Source organism: Lissotriton helveticus, chromosome 7, assembly GCF_964261635.1.
Source record: "Lissotriton helveticus chromosome 7, aLisHel1.1, whole genome shotgun sequence".
Classification (NCBI taxonomy): Eukaryota; Metazoa; Chordata; class Amphibia; order Caudata; family Salamandridae; genus Lissotriton; species Lissotriton helveticus.
Genome location: NC_136068.1, coordinates 1,323,376,907 through 1,323,394,530, shown reverse-complemented (window position 1 = coordinate 1,323,394,530; position 17,624 = coordinate 1,323,376,907). Strand labels below are relative to the sequence as shown.

At 48.9% G+C, this 17,624-nt stretch overlaps 1 protein-coding gene across 8 annotated transcripts in view; it reads left to right on the top strand.

The window, feature by feature from the left end:
* The window catches only part of TNRC6C (trinucleotide repeat containing adaptor 6C), a 992,178-nt gene that overhangs the window by 710,499 nt on the left and 264,055 nt on the right, over window positions 1-17,624 (top strand). For all 8 annotated transcript variants that reach the window (XM_078654625.1, XM_078654629.1, XM_078654624.1 and 5 more), the window contains one exon: window positions 5,104-5,332. In XM_078654625.1, the coding sequence (XP_078510751.1) occupies window positions 5,104-5,332 (229 nt within the window). The remainder of the gene's footprint in view (window positions 1-5,103; window positions 5,333-17,624) is intronic.

The window sequence follows — 17,624 nt, the reverse complement described above, 5'->3', positions numbered from 1 at the left end:
CATCCCGCCAAGGCAACGGCCTATGTCCGCAGAGCACTTGCTCTTATTGCAGCAGGAAGTAGTGGTGATGCTGCAAAAGGGAGCCATCGAGCTCGTGCCGGTGGGGGAGGAAGGCACAGGGGTATATTCCCTGTACTTCCTTATTCCAAAGAAGGACGGATCTCTCAGGCCCATTCTAGATCTACGTCCCCTCAACCTGTACATACTATCAGAACATTTCCACATGCTTACACTGCAGCAGATTCTTCCCTTGCTAAACCAGGGAGACTTCTTAGCAACCTTAGATCTCAAGGATGCTTATTTCCACATTCCACTACACCCGTCACACAGGAAATACCTCAGGTTCACTATTCAAGGCAGGCACTACCAGTTCAAAGTCCTACCCTTCGGAGTCACAACAGCCCCGAGGGTGTTCACCAAGTGTCTAGCGACAGTAGCGGCGCACCTCAGGAGGCAGAACATCCATGTCTACCCCTACCTAGACGACTGGCTCGTGCAAGCCAAGTCGGAGCAACAGTGCGCCGCAGACATGTCGACTACAATTCACCTTCTTCACGATCTGGGTTTCTCCCTGAACTACCCAAAATCGCATCTTCAGCCGGCGCATATCCGGCAGTTCCTAGGTGCAACGATCAACACCCTGACTGCCATGGCTCAGCCAAACCAAGTCAGGATAGACAGCATGCAGGCTCTGATCCAAAAGTTCAGGCCACAACACTCGCTTCCAGCGAGAGTGTTCATGCAGTTGATAGGCATGATGGCCTCCTGCATCTTCATAGTCCCTCACGCACGGCTACATATGCGCCCGCTCCAGGAGTGCTTAGCGAATCAGTGGACACAGGCTCGTGGGCAATTGACAGACCTAGTGTTGGTTACCAGCCGGGCATACGACTCTCTGCATTGGTGGACTCCACACAACCTTTGCAAGGGCCGACTGTTCCAAGAGCCCGTGCCGCAGATTGTCCTGACAACGGACGCATCTCTCCAGGGATGGGGAGCTCATGTGCTCACTTACACAGTGCAGGGACTATGGACGACGCAGCAACAAAAGATGCACATCAACTATCTGGAACTGATGGCAATCTTCATGGCGCTCAAGTCCTTCATTGTACATCTGTGCAACAAAGTCGTGCTAGTCCGGACGGACAACATGACCGCGATGTACTACATTCAAAAGCAGGGAGGCACCCACTCGCCACAGCTGTCTCAGCTGGCTAAGAGCATGTGGAAGTGGGCCATTCAGAGGAACATTTTCCTCATGGCAGAACACCTCCCAGGAAAGGACAATCAGATGGCGGATCTGCTCAGCAGATACAGCCATCAAATGCACGAGTGGGAGATACACCCATATGTTCTCCACCCGTACTTCCAGCAGTGGGGTCATCCGGAGATAGACCTGTTTGCCACAAAGGAGAACGCAAAATGCCAACTCTTTGCCGCCAGGTTCCCTCACCCACAGTCGCAGGGGAATGCGATATGGATGAACTGGTCAGGCAAATTTGCGTACGCTTTTCCGCCAGCCCCTCTAATACCGCTGGTCGCAAGAAAGCTAAAGCAGCACGAGATGACTCTCATCCTGGTTGCTCCAACGTGGGCGCGCCAGGCTTGGTACACCACGTTCCTCGAACTCTCAGTGGTGCCGCATCAAAGACTGCGCCTCACGCCAAGTCTTTTGACGCAGAACCATGGAGACATTCAGCATCCAGATCCACAACAGCTCAACCTGGCGATCTGGCTCCTGAAGTCCTAGAGTTTGGATACCTTAACCTACCTCCGGAGTGCATGCACATCATCAAGGAGGCGAGGAAACCAACTACTAGAGCATGCTATGCTGCAAAGTGGAAGCGTTTTTGTCGTTTACTGTACAGCCAATGACATCAACCCGCTAGATGCATCTATCCCCAACATCATCTGCTATCTGTTGCATCTTTACAAGTGCAATCTAGCGTACACTTCCATTCGGATACATCTATCCGCCATAGCGGCTTATCTCCAGAACAGGCAGCACCTCTCTGTCTTCAGAGTGCCTGCCATTAAAGCCTTCCTTGAAGGTCTGAAACGAGTCATTCCCCCAAGAACACCGCCAGCTCCGGTGTGGAACCTCAATGTCGTTCTCACCAGACTGATGGGACCGCCATTTGAGCCACTGCACTCGTGTGAACTCCAGTTCCTTACGTGGAAAGTAGCTTTCCTTGTTGCTATTACGTCTCTGAGGCGTGTCAGTGAGCTGCAGGCGCTCACAATCCAAGAGCCATTCATTCAAATCCATCCAAATAGGGTAGTGCTACGCACTAACCCCAAATTCCTTCCGAAGGTGGTGTCACAGTTTCATCTAAACCAAACTATTGACTTACCAGCATTCTTTCAAAACCCGCAAACGGTGGCGGAAAGAATGCTCCATACCTTAGATGTACGGAGGGCGTTGATGTACTACATAGACAGAACACAACCCTTTAGAAAAACAAAACAACTCTTTGTTGCCTTCGCACCACAACACAAAGGCAACCCGATTTCCAAAGCAGGGATAGCCAGATGGATTGTTAAATGCATCCAGATATGTTATCAAAAAGCCAAGCGCACTTTAACAATACCCCCCAGAGCGCACTCCACACGCAAACTGGGGGCATCCATGGCTTTCCTAGGGAACATTCCTTTAGAGGATATTTGCAGAGCAGCCACGTGGGTTACACCACACACCTTTACTAAACACTACTGTGTTGATGTGCATTCCAAGCAGCAAGCTGCTGTAGGACAGGCTGTTCTGAAGACACTTTTTCAGGTTTCTGCAGCTGGCACGGGCAACCGCCGCTGATGGAGGGACTGCTATGTATTCTATGCTAAGATATGAATTTAGCAGCCCACATGCCTCGAACTGAATATGCTACTTACCAGTATGCATCTGTTCTTGGCATGTAGGGCTGCTAACATTCATATCGCCCGCCCTCCTCCCCGGAGCCTGTCGCAGCTGCAGATATACTATTGTATTTATTCATTAGCATGGACATCCTTTACACTTTTCACTCCATCTTCTGCCACAATGGCGAAAAACAATCTGGGGATGGAGCCGATGCCCATGCGCACTGTAGTCCAGGGGAGGAGCCACCTATCTCAGGATACTTCGAAGACTCTTCCAGGACAACAATGTGCAATCATCCGAGCCCAACACTAGGCGGCGATCTAATGCTAAGATATGAATGTTAGCAGCCCTACATGCCAAGAACAGATGCATACTGGTAAGTAGCATATTCAATTTCTTAAATGATCACAAGATATGGAGTGTAGGAGAAGTGATTGTCAGTACAGATATGAACTTGTGGGTAACCATACTTGCACGTGTTACAGAGACCATTTTTCAAACTGTCATCTTTCTTACACACTGGCTTACATTTGGAACGCAGAATATTGAGAGATCCAGTTGGTCATAACAATTTTTCTACTATTCTGTGTTCCCATGTGTCCCCCTCATCAAAATGCTACCTCACTTGTGTAGGTAGAACTAGTGCCCGTGACAGGAAAGGGACCAAAACACAACATGGACACATCACATTTTTCCTCTTTTTTTCCAATGTGGCTAGATGTGGGTTTTGCGCCCTAACTCAGTCAGCAACTAGCGAAACCCTGCAAACCAGTACATTATTTAAAACTAGACCCTTGGAGGACTCAGGGATGGGGTTGACTTGCATGGCTCTCCTCACGTTTCTTTACTCAGAAGCCCTTACAAACCTCAAACTTTGACTAAGAACACACATCCTCTCACATTTCTGTGACTAAGTTCTGGAATTCGGTTGGATCCACACGTTTCCTACCACCCGGAGTTCACACACTTGTCTCCCAGTTGCAAAAGAACCCCACTTGTGAGGGTGGGCCGAGAGACTGAAACACAAAAGGCCCTAAATTGCTAATTTTAGAGATTTATTGTAGGGTTAGCTGCTCTGCCACCACCCACAGAAACCTACCAGCCATTCAAATTTTAGAAAACTAAACACGTGGGGGAATCCAGGGTGGCGAGACTTGCATGGATCCTACAAGCTTTTCTTTCACACAGTGCTCTACAAACCTCAAATCTTTCTTAGAATCTCACACTTGTCTTGCATCTCAAACTTTCGAAATGAATGGGTCCAAACAGGGATGGAATTACCGCTCATCTAATTATAACAAAAGGCCTGGCACCTGGTCTTTTCCTTTTTTCGTCCATGTCCTAGGTTCCAGTCTGTCTTGCAAAGCCCTGTAAACATTTTCATCTTGGGGTGCTATGCATGGTGTGATGGAGTCTTCAACACCCTTTTAAACGATGCAGCAGGTCTTGGAGGCTGAAGGCTGTGTAGAGGGAGCCAGTTAAGTTGGACTGCCTTCTTGTACATTAATGCTACTACATTTCATAAGACCTTTGATCCGGGTAACTTCTCTATGGTGTCCAATTGGTTTTGTGAGCACTTGACAGAAGTATACTGTTCTGATGTGATCTTCTGGCAGGAATTGCTTCACTCTGTGGAGGACAGTCGTTTAATGTCCGGTGGTTGACATGACTAAGCTTTGTATCCACTTAGAAACCAATGAATTTGGCTCTTTTAATAAGTTGTGCTGCAGAGTTGTTTAAATTATTTAATGAGTCCTTTCCATGACCTGCCCTTGCTTCATTGCATAATCTAGAAGAGCAAATGTATGTGGGGCCAGTTTGAGATAGACCATGATCATCCTTACTTCAGTGGTGACAAGCCAGTTAAACAGATTCATGTGATGGCTAGATGAGACCCTCAGACATTGCAGATCGTCTAAGTTTTGCAAGTACTATGATGTTAATACGTCCTGATGAAGAGAGATGGTAACATACAAGCGGTCTTCTTTGCTTCAATTTTCTGCTCTATGATGCCTTTCTGCTACTATTTTTCTATTCTTTTGCTGAGAAGTATACACTGAGGTTTTAAATCTGGGAAAGTATGGGTACAGGAATGTTTTTAACTTATTTGAAGGTTCAAGGCATACAATTATTTACACGTGAAGGATGATATTTCAGTGATGTCTGCAACTGTATAGTTCTACTCTAATAATCGCCATTATTTGTTAATTTAAATTCTTTCTTTTAATTTACTTTCCTGTCACCAGGTTGCACGTACAATCAATAACATGCAGCAACAGATTCAGCAGCACCAGCGGCAGCTGGCCCAAGCCCTGCTGATGAAGCAGCAGCCGCCCCCTACTCACCCTTCCATGCACCCCTTTGCAGGGAAATCAGCCACAGATTTCTCGCCTCACACCCAGACGCACAGCCTCTCTGACCTGCAGACCAAAGAGCAGCAGTCTTCACAAAATACCTACACTTCCTATCCCATTGGTAAGGTTTCTTGTTTACAACTCCAGGGCAAGTTGGATTGCATAAACCCTTGAATGCTAAACAATTCTACAGTGCTATCCACACCTATTGCTATCATTTATATTTCTTCGGTCCCAACACATTTCACTTCTTGTGATCTATTCCTGGGATATGTTAAAAGTACGTTCTTGTTCATGGTTCTAGTTGTGATTATGGGTGTTCTTTATGTATATTTGAGCAATGGAAATGCTTAAGTGTGGTGCGATTATGAGACAGTAAAAGCCATTCCTAAGCAAGGGTGCCTTCTAAATGTATTTAAGATGTAATTTCCACTTACATTAACATGAATCTGAGTTCTAATAGTTAGGTGCCCCTTACCATTTTAAAGCAAACTAATGCCTAAGTGCCTTAGCAGTACCTGGGCAGATCTAATTTAAAGATACTGAGACCTGGTCTACAAGTATATTTAGAACTTTTCCCCTTAGGATGGTGGCTTTATTTGGAAAACAGCAATATGCTAGCTTTGTCCCAGCCAATTCGACACTGTAAACTTATCCAACGAATCCCAATCTTGCATAATGAATCTTGTTTTTCATCCTTTTTTTTTAAAGAATGTATTTTTCAATTTCACATTTGTTGACAGTGTTATACCGTATAACCTTTACAAACCTGAAATAAACTTTATAGCCATTCCACCCTTTCCCAGTGCAGTTTCTAGTAATACATTCCCATCTTCTAAAGGCCTTCAATATTACAGGTAGTGTGCTGCGTGTGGTCAGTATAGGAGGTTCCTTCATTTTTAGATTTAAGACCTTTCGTAGCCGAGGCATATCCCTCCGAAACAGAGCCTGAATACTGCCCAGTTTCTTTTACAAATTCCTCTATGGAATCTCTCCATGATGCCAAATCCTCTTCTGCATGTTCATCTACCCTACACCTGCGTAGTCTGAGCTCCTCTGCTCCAGCCATTCTTTCACCTCCTTACCCTACCTTTGTAAATTGGGTCCCCCAGTGCCCATCCAAGTCATAGCTACTCGTCGTTTTCATAGTAATAGCTCCAGTTGTGTGAATTGCCTTTGCATTATTCTTCCCGTACTTTGTTTAAGTATACCCATTAGACAAGCAGGAGGTTCTGGCCTTAGTGTCACTCCCCCCTCACACTGTAGTGTCTCAACCACCCGACCCCAGTAAGTGTGTACGGTGGGACAATCCCAGACCAGGTGTAGAAAAGTTGCTGGAGCTATTTGGCATCGTGGACATGTATTCGGTCTATGCGATGTATATGTGCGGTGTAGAAAATTGAAGTGGGCTAGTTTAAATCACGCGTTACATAAGCCCTTTTTTTAGGTCGAGCCTAGATCAGGGCATGCGCTGCTTGCTCGACTTTTAGTAAGGGGGTTTTCAAAATGCTACCACAATCTTTTCCTGGCCTCAAGCTTGCGGCCACGCGCACGTGCACGCCTGCAGCCGTCACATGGCATATATGGCTAATTAAGCCTTGCTCTCCCAAGCGCCTCGCTCTGCCCCTCCCCCACCACAGAGCGCGTCTCTGCCATCACCTTTGCTTTCAGATCCGCGTTACTTTCACAGCCGCACGGCCAATGCTTGTTTAAATGGCTTATTTTCAGTCGGACTCGTATTTAAATTCTTCGCGTTCCAGTCTCTCTCAGTATTACCTAAATTAATGTTTGTCTGTCAGTCACCCCTAGAGGATGGAGGGCTGAATTGTCCCTGCCGGGATTGAACTGTGACCTGAGCTCACTTACTATGCCATATAACATTTTGGAATAAGTTATCTGCGGCATGTTTAGCTCAACTATGCCATCTTGTGGCACTCTTGAGAAATATTCTAGGGTTACTTAGGCAGTGTTGTAGAGGGGCTGCTTGGTCTTTAGGTAAACGGTCATTAGTGACTCCGCACGGCATTGCACACCAGCAAGTACCAAAACGAAGTTGACTAAGTTAAGCCATTGTAACTTGACATCAAATCCATAGTAAGTTACAGTCATACCATATCCTACACCATAGTACACTTTAGATGCAGCCCCGTACATTGTCATGTGCACAGTTCGGTTCGAAGCTGCACAGCTGGCGAAGGATTGCTGCCCCCACAGCACATGTATCCCAACAGTGCACACTAGACTGAACCCTCCTCGTGCGTACAAGACAACTCCAACCTACATAGTTGGCCATGTATTTGACACCTAAACTTCAATTCTATATCAAGCTATATTCATACTTAATACCACATTTCTTGTAGATATTGTTTTGCTTTGCAATTACTTTGATTTTGTTTTTGTTGTCTTGCCTTGAAAAGCAGAGTCCTGCACAAAAACGTATGTCTGCTGCATGAACTGCTCCTCTGATGTGTCTTTAAATGTTTATTTTAAGAACATTTAAGACACATGTCGTTTTTAAGAAGGCCCTTATTTAGTTTTTGAACACCCTATAAGTGTGCACTCCCCTTTTAAGATCTTGGCTAGACACAGCGCATGCGCTGTCTCGTCAAGGCATGTTTACAATCGGTGGGTTTACAACCCGCCCAAAGATTACCATTTGTAAGCTCGAACGTAGCTCATCTATCCTTCGTCCCTGTTTGCCATGGCATGCATGAGTCATGCCTCTTCATGTGTTTGGCCCTCCCCTTGAGCATGGATCAAGTATGTGTGTCCATCCAAGTATGTGTGTCGCTGCAGCAGAGGAACATCGGTGGAATCGGAGGGTTTAGAGAGACACCCCCTCTTGGCCGGTCCCATGGCAGAAAACGCCGGTAGCTAAGCCGGAGCTGCAAAAAGGACGAGACCCGAGAACGGACCCGCCCGCCCGTCCATTCCAAGAAATCCGGAGCACAAGCGGTCGGATACTGAACTGAGCCGGCCGGCACTGGCTCCTATCCAGTGGATCACCAGTGCGACTGGACACGACAGACCCCCAACGCGCTGCCGGGACTGAGCGGTTGAGGCTCCGGGAGCCTGCATGCACTGGTGCGCGGAGCCTCGCAGGAGAAGAGCAGACGAGCCATCTCCACTGCCTACAGGTACAGCCGAGACCCCTGGTGTCCCGTACACGGCGGGAGCCTGCTGTCCTGCAGGCTGGTCGCCTGACTTCTGCTCCTGCCTGCCTGCAGCTGCCGCTGCTCAATCACGCTCACCGCCGCAGGCAGCGCTGGTGCCCCCGCTCAAGCAGGGTGCCGGGCTGTCCTGCGCGGCGCCTAAATGCTGCCCCGAGCTGAATCTTCCTGCCTGAATCTGCCTGCCTGCCTGAATCTGCCTGCCTGCAGCTGCCGCTGCTCAATCACGCTCACCGCCGCAAGCAGCGCTGGTACCCCCGCTCAAGCAGGGTGCCGGGCTGTCCTGCGCGGCGCCTAAATCCTGCCCCGGACTGAATCTGCACAACGCGGCGACATTTGGAGGAAGGTGAGCTGTATATTGTACAGAGGGGGGGCAAAGCGAGGGGAGGCAAAGTGAAGAGAAGGGAGAGCGACCTCATTCCCGGGGGTTCTCTCGGGGTCAACGCGGAATTAGCTAGCGAACCCCTCAGCTGGATGCACCCCGTCACCCCCTCCCCCCCTCCAATGTAGGCAGTGAGAACTCGACAGTGAGAACTCCAATGTAGGCATGACGAACTCGAGACTCGTGAAGGTTTCTGCACGCAAACAATTATATTGAATGTGCAAAACCGACCACTACAGGGGTCCTTTACATGCAAGTCTCTATGCCTGCAAGATCTTATCTCTCCGGACAAAGCGTTCCTGCTCTCTTCACCAACTAAAATGGCGGGGGCCATAAAGAAGAGCTATAAATCGCCTCCACTGCCCACCAGACGTCCATGAGGCTACATTCCAAAGGGGCAAGGGTTACCAAAAAAGAGATAAGACGCTCTCCTCTCCTCCCTGCAACACTGGAGACGTTCTCTCTCCTCCCCACCAACGAACATAGATGAGGGACTAACCAGATCGGCCCCAGAGGAGAGAAAGGGAAACAAAACTCTCAAAAAAGACATCCACAACAGACAAAGGACTACTACAAGGGAAGCTTGTCTCCATATAGGATACTCGGACGACCATCTTGGGCTAGTCATCCACCGAGGTGGCCTGCTTAGTCTAAGGGCTACTTGTAGCTAATGCACCGACTGGTACTTCCTATTTTCCTGGCCGCAGTGATATGTTTTACTATATTCCTTAACTGTTTCCAGCACACTTCACTTTTTCTGCACCAAGTGCAAACGCAATTGATACCCATATATTTCTGCCTCGTACAGAAGCATTATACTCTATATATTCCTAACTGCAGTCTGCACGTCCCACTTTATCGTCAACGGTAATGCACCGTTTGTTACCTCATACATTTCTCTTTTTCTTTTGCTGCTCGCTAATACCACCTGCTGTGCCATTTAATCTGTGTCATCTAAATCTATGTGTGCAATTGTATTCTGTCACTGTACCCTGCTTATTTTTGACTACTCACTATTGGCACCCTCGATTGAGTTATTCTATATGGTCTGCACAGTTTATTTTATTCATGTATTTTTCTCAGTGCTACATTTCATATTTTATATCTCATATATTTTTCGTTGCTGCTCACTAATGTCACTTGCTGGTTCATATAAGTGGTACGTGCAAGGGTACCCTGGCGCAGACTCACTGTACCTTCATATTATTTTAGATTTTTGACTAACTCACTATTGGCACCTTCGATTTAGATATTCTTTATGGTCTGCACAGCTAGTTTACTTTATTCAAGTATTTTTTTTCAGTGCTACATTTCACATTTTATACCTTATACATTTTTCGTTGCTGATCACTAATGTCACTTGTTGGTTCATATAAGTTGTGTGTGCAATGATATTCTACCACAGACTCCTGTAACGTACGCAGTTTTTGACTACTCAATATTGTCACCCCTCACTCCTATACCTAAATTGTATTATCGTTGTTCTCACATAGACCTGTCACTGATGTAACCTGCACATACATTGTCCCTTCCCGTATACACTGACTACTACCGCATGTGTTATCTGCTTGCATTTTTCTGCACCCTTATATCCTTATTGCGCACCCTATACTTGCGCAACTCGCACCCATCTCAAGTGTTAATCTTGTATGCACCGAGTACTACCTCAAATACCTTGCCAACGCACTAGTGTCAGTCAATCCTGTATGTACCAATTACTACCTCAAGTACGCGCACTAGTGTCGCTCCCAATTATCTCACTATTATTGTCTGCAGCGGTACTCTGCGCATAACATTAATGTGCGTGCACTAGTATCACTTTAGGCCCTTGCAACTGTTTAGGACAGTGCACCCTCCCCCCTACACCCTCCCTCCTACACCTACCTAGATTGTCCTCCCATTATGGAACCTATCGGCAACCACACATACAAAATCAACTACCCACCTTCACTCACCAAAAAAGCCGCCAAACGTTTTAAACACAACCTCCTGAGGTCCCACCCGGAAACTCCTTGTGCAGACACCTACTTCCCACCAGTCAATGGTTCGCTGAACATTGATATTATCTTCCACACCACACGCAGAGCCCAATGGAGAAACACATTCCGCACCTTACTCACTGTCGCCACCTCCAGGAATTTCGCGCATGGCCTAAAACTCTCCATCACTCCATCACAACTCTTCCCGGGCAAAACAACCATAACTATATACAATAACGGAATTATCCTAATTCAATCCACTGACAAGAACCTAGAACTACTAGACAACCTGTTCCCCACGTTCAAACAGCACCTCGCCAGTCATCGGACCCCCACTCATAGCACCCGCAGGCCTATCACCCCTGAATTCACAGCCCCCAACCACAACACTTCTAACCTAGCTCAACCACAAATCGACACGCACCTTCTCTCCACCCCCTGCACCTTAGACATTCACCCACCCAATGTAGCTACCTCGCTCTCCACATTTACAGACATAGATCCCTCACACACACATTCCAGCGGCACCCTCTCCCCCTCCTACAACCTCACCTTGTCACCCTCCCATACCACACCCACTCCCGTCACCCCTGACACCACAGCCTCAAACCACATTCATTCTAACCCAGCCCAACCCCAAAATAACATGCACCTCTCCTTTACTCCCGACACCCCAGTCACTCACCCATCTACCCTCTCCCCCCCCTACAACCTCACCTTGTCACCCTCCCATACCACACCCATTCCCGTCACCCCTGACACCACAGCCTCAAACCACATTCATTCTAACCCAGCCCAACCCCAAAACAACATGCACCTCTTCTCTACTCCCGACACCCCAGTGTCTCACACATCTACCGTATCTACCTTCCTCCCGTCGAGCACAGACATAGATTACTTACCCTCTTACACCAACCGCCTCACCCCTTCCCCCCACACTCCAGCCCTCATCCCCTTCACCACCCCTGATACCATAGCCCCCACCCAAAAAGACATGCACCACCCCTTTACTCCCGGCACCTTAGTCATTCTCCCACCTACCGTAGATACCCCACATCCCTCAAGCACAGACATAGATCTCTCTCCCTCTTACAACAACCACCCCACCCCTTCCACCTACACACCAGCCCTCATCCCACCTACCGTAGATACCCCACATCCCTCAAGCACAGACATAGATCTCTCTCCCTCTTACAACAATCACCTCATCCCCGTTCCTCTCATCCCCGTCCCTCTCACCCCTGATGCCACAGATCCCTCCCGCAACAGGCCTATTCTAGATCAACATCAGACCGACACACACAAAGGCAAACCCCACCCTTTACCCCCACCCATTCTCAGCCCCCACTTCCTCCCACTAACCAATCACACAGAACACGCCACCCCCTTCAACTCAACTCGACCCCATCTACAATCCCACTCCCCTCCCAGGCTCACCCCCCACTACCCAACCCCCACCCCCGCCACCACTAATAAGTGCACATCCTCCACCCTGCACTCTACGCCCACCACCAATACTCTCATCCGCACCACCAACCTTTCCCCTATGTCATCCACGCCTGACCCTCCCATCCCCACCTCCAACACATGTCCCACTGCGGACCACATTACGGCCTCACTCCTTCAACTCAAAGAAGACATGCACATCATCAAACAACAACTACTCTGTCTATCACACTCCAGCCACGCCCCACCCAACACCCTCCACCAGATCAAACAAGACATTCACATCATCAAACAACTGCTCAGAACACACCCCAGACATCACTCACGCGTCTCCACCATCACTTCCCCTCCCAACTGGTCCCCCACCCGGGCGGCGAACTCTCGCACTCGACCCCCACCGCACTGGACCTCAATCCCTGCTCTCAATCGTGAAAACCGCCCCCATCGCTCCTGCAACCCTCTCTCGGACCTAGACACAATCATCCTCCTCCGCTCCTATGACTCAGCTCCCCTTAGCAACGCACCCGACACTCTCACTGCCATACCTACGATTCACTCCAACCCCCTTAGACCCCCCACACTGAACAACAGAGTCGCTATCCACAGTAACCTGAGTAAAGTCCCCCTCGCTCCAGAACATCCTTCCACCCTTGACACACCCCGTCTCAAATGCACTCTCCTAAACTGCAGATCAGCCGCTAGACACTCCGCCGCTATCGCCGATCTCATCCTAAAATTGGATCTTGACTTAATCATCCTGACTGAAACTTGGCTAACAGAATCTTCTACACCTATAATGGACATTCTGGTTCCCCCCAACTACCAAATCACTAGACTTGACAGGTCTGGCAATAAAAAAGGTGGCGGAATCGCAGTTATATACAGGAGCAACCTCTCTGTCCTGAAAGTACCTTCCCCTCCCCTACCCTCCCCAACGTCCTGTGAATACATCAGCCTAGATATTATCAGTGAGGGCAAACCGATCTGCACCCTTCACGGCGTTTACCACCCACCCGGTGACAACCTCACCTTCTCCCAACAAATCATGGACATGATCTCAACCAACTCAGGGCGGCAACTCACACAAATATACCTTGGGGACTTCAACCTCCACTGGAACGATCATAATGATGCGGTGGTAAAAGGCCTGAAGAATTTCCTTAACGCCCTAGACCTTACACAAATTTGCAACAGTCCAACACACAAGAAAGGCTCTACCCTTGACCTTATCATCTCCAAACAGGCCTCTATCCAACTCGAATCTATCCAACCCTGTGACTGGTCGGACCATCATATTATCACGTTCTTCATCAATGAAAAAGTTAAATTTAACCCTATTCAATCCGCCGGGCCCAAAGTCTGGAAAAGAGACATGAAAAAACTAAACTCAAACTCTCTGCCCCCAAACAGCTGCAACTTACTACTTCCTCCGGCTGGCGTTAAGGACGTCCAATCCCTGACTGATCACTATCTTAACAATATGACCGCAATAATTGATGAAGTCGCACCCTTGCAGCTAAAAAAAGCCACCACAAAAATCTCCAATCCCTGGTACGACGGGAGTCTCAATGACGATAGACGCGCCATGCGAATGGCAGAGCGCTCCTGGAGATCAGCTCCCTCTGCACTGAACTTAAAAAACCTGAAGAAAAAGAGAAATGCCTACTTCAGGAAAATAAAACGATCAAAATCAGACTTCTTCAGCCGTCAGCTCGACCAAGCCAAAAATCGTCCGAGAAAGCTGTTTGAGCTTATCCGAACACAAACCAAAGAACAACCCCAACCTCTCAACACTATATGCAAAGCTCCCTCCTGCGAAGACTTCGCCTCTTTCTTTAACCAAAAAACTGACAACATAAAGAATGATCTCCTTATGGACGCAAGCCTCTATCCCAAACCCCACCGCATAACACCCACTAAACCAAAAAACAATGCAACCTGGTCAACCTTTGTCACCTACACGGAAGAAGAAATTGGCAAACTGCTCAGCACTCTGAAACCATCCAATCACCTCACGGACCCCCTTCCTGCTAACGCTGTCAAGGTCCTTACCCCGGCGCTCCTTCCACTCTGGACCAAAATTATCAACAGCTCACTGCAACAAGGGATCATCCCCGACTCCCTCAAAGTTGGACAAGTAACACCTTTGCTAAAGAAACCTACAGCCGACCCCTCTGACCTAAACAACTACCGTCCCATTACCAACATTCCGACTCTGGCCAAACTGCTGGAAAAATGCGCACAAATACAATTGACTAAACACATTACTCAATTTGATCTTCTCAACTCGCATCAATCAGGCTTCCGAGCTAATCACAGTACGGAAACTGCCATGATTCACATAATCGACGACGCCCTCCAAATCCTAGACCATAACGATACCTGCCTCCTCATCCTCCTTGATCTCTCCTCCGCATTTGACACCGTCAAACATGAGAGCTTACTCGAACTATTAAACACAAGAATGGGCCTATCTGGAACTGTGCTCAAATGGTTCACTTCCTTTTTGCAAAACAGATCGCAGAAATTCAAGAGCAACAACTTGATGTCCGCTCCAAGACCCGTATCGTTAGGCGTACCACAAGGATCCTCCCTATCCCCAACTTTGTTCAACCTAGTTATGGAACCTCTCACAACCTTGCTGCAAGAATCTAATGTACACTTCCACATGTATGCTGATGACACCCAACTTTATCTCAAACTGCAATCACCCAAAGACATCACACTCCTGAACTCAACGATCAGAAGCACCCAATCTTGGTTGGCCACTAATCATCTCAAACTCAATGCCCTAAAAACAGAGTTCCTTCTGATCGCACCTCCAGCGAAGATCACCACCGCACAAATGTGGCTTAAAGACCTAACGGCGCTCAATGTCCAACCCACCATCGTGGACTCAGCGAAATCTTTGGGCATAACACTTGACACCAATCTCAGCATGCAGGAACACATCAACAAAGCAACTAAGGGAGCAAACTACCAAATCAACACCCTTAGGAAACTTAAACCTTTCCTTCCAGCCAAAGACTTCCAGACTGCGGTACAATCACTAGTCATACCTCGGATAGAATATGGCAGCACCGCCCTCTGCGGCCTCCCCCTAGCGACTACGGCACCCATAAGAGCCTCTCTAAACGCCGCAGCGAGACTTATCACTGGATCAAAAAAACACTCACACATTTCCCCTGACTTCAAATCATTGAACTGGCTGCCGTTTGAAGCCAGAATACACCTGAAAATAGCTTGTTTGACCCACAAGGCTGTCCACCTGAGCTCACCTAGATACCTCGCTCAGAAGCTGACGATTTCTGGAGGCTCCAGAAACACTAGAGGCACAAACAACCTTTTGCTAAAGCCTAAAAGATTCCGCAAGGAAAAAACCTTTAAACGCTCTTTCTCAGGAATGGCTCCCAGGATTTGGAACTCGCTCCCCCCTGAAACAAGGCTTATCACCTCTACCATACTTTTCAAGAGAGAAGTAAAAGCGATCCTCATGGCTAAATACACTTGAACGACTACTGAGGAATAACTACAAAGACTCGATACTCATCTGTACTAATTGTTCGAACCCTTATATTTGTTATTCTTGACTTTTAAATTGATTTACTTGATTGTTTTATGATATCACTTCAATGTACTGTTAACATGATTGATGTATCTGCGTGTTCGAGGCATGTGGGCTGCTAAATTCATATCTTAGCATTAGATCGCCGCCTAGTGTTGGGCTCGGATGATTGCACATTGTTGTCCTGGAAGAGTCTTCGAAGTATCCTGAGATAGGTGGCTCCTCCCCTGGACTACAGTGCGCATGGGCATCGGCTCCATCCCCAGATTGTTTTTTTCCGCCATTGGGTTCGGATGTGGTCTCGACGTCTTACTGTCGGAACCAAGTAAAACTAACTTTTAGCGGCCAAAAGGCCTCGATTTTCTTGCGTCGGTATTGTCTGCGCACGGTCTCGAGTCTTCCGTCTCTTGGAGCCGGAACAAGCGGAGTTTTCTTCGCTTTCTAAACTTTGAGGCCTTCTCATCGCGACACGACTGCAAGCCTTTACGGACATGGAGCGGAGCCCGTTTAAGTACTGCCCGCTCTGTGGGTCCAAGTACCCACACATCGATCTACACCCCGTGTGTAACAAGTGCCTTTCACCGGACCACGACGACGGCAAGTGCAAGGCCTGTGCACAGTTCCGCTCCAAGAAAACTCTCAAGCTTCGGCGCGCGGTGCGCTTGGAAGCTAGGCAAGCGGCCCCGGATCCGGAGAACATATTCGGCGACCAGGAAGAAGAGGTCCAGGGTCACCATCTACAAATCTCCCCATCACAGACGGAGGTCGAGGCGGATCCGGGAGACGACGACGGAGTCGCGGGTCAAGTCCTCGAATACGTCGAAGAGGTAGGAGACGACGATGAGATTTATGGGGCCGCGGCGGATAGCTCAGCGGACGAGCTCTGCCCCGAAGGTTACGAGGATACCGACCGGGACACGGGATCGCCTGTCGGCCTTACCCAGGACCCGTTGCCGCAAGCCACAGCCCCGCCTTCGGGCCCGGCTACGGACTCACTTGCTGGGCACGCTGTTTCGAAACCGAAACTGAAACCATCGGGGTCGTCAACACCTAAAATGGCCAACCCGAAATCGAAACTGAAACCTAAGGACTCGAGTGTCCCTAAGATGGCTGCCGTGCCTGTGAAGAAGTCGGTGCCCGTCACCCCATCGGCTCCGTCGACCTCCGGTCCGCAGAAGCCGAGGAAGTCTGTCGATTCCGATGCTCCGAAGTCGAAACCGACGCCCGAGGAAGGGGCCCCCAAGAAAGATGGTCGGCACGGATCAGCGGCTACGGCGCCGTCCAAGCCCGCCAAGGTCGGCTCCAAAGAGGCTACGCACAAGAAGTCTGCGCCCCGGCCTCAAGATTCGGAGGTGCCGAAGACGGTTTCCGCGCCCAAAACGCACAAGGCCCGCGAGGACGTCGGATCCGAGGGACCGCTCAAAGCATCCTTGTCGGCGACGAAACCCACTGGCAGTGTACCGTCCCCCATTGCGGAGTCACTGCAGAGAATCAGGGAGAAAGCCTTTGCTCCATCGGCTCCGATGCCATCACCGCAGCCGCAAAAGGACGCTCCGGCTAAGCCTTCTGGGAAACTCCTCTTTCTCTTGCCACCTAAGGAGGCGCCGAAAGCGTTTTCGACGAAATCGGCTCCGAAACAGGGTTCCTCGCTGCCTGACCCTCTTCCACGTCGTGTACTCGAATCGGAAGACGATTCAGAGCATTTCATCGATGCTGCCACCGGCAAGCTGACACTCTATAAACGGAAGATCACTTCTGAGCCGGTGGACCCCTACATCATCCCACTGAAAAAGAAAAGGGTGCCCCTTGACGCCTCAGGCCTCACGGAACCGATTCAGCCTCCTCCAAGACGGAGCCCTACTCCCTCCCCA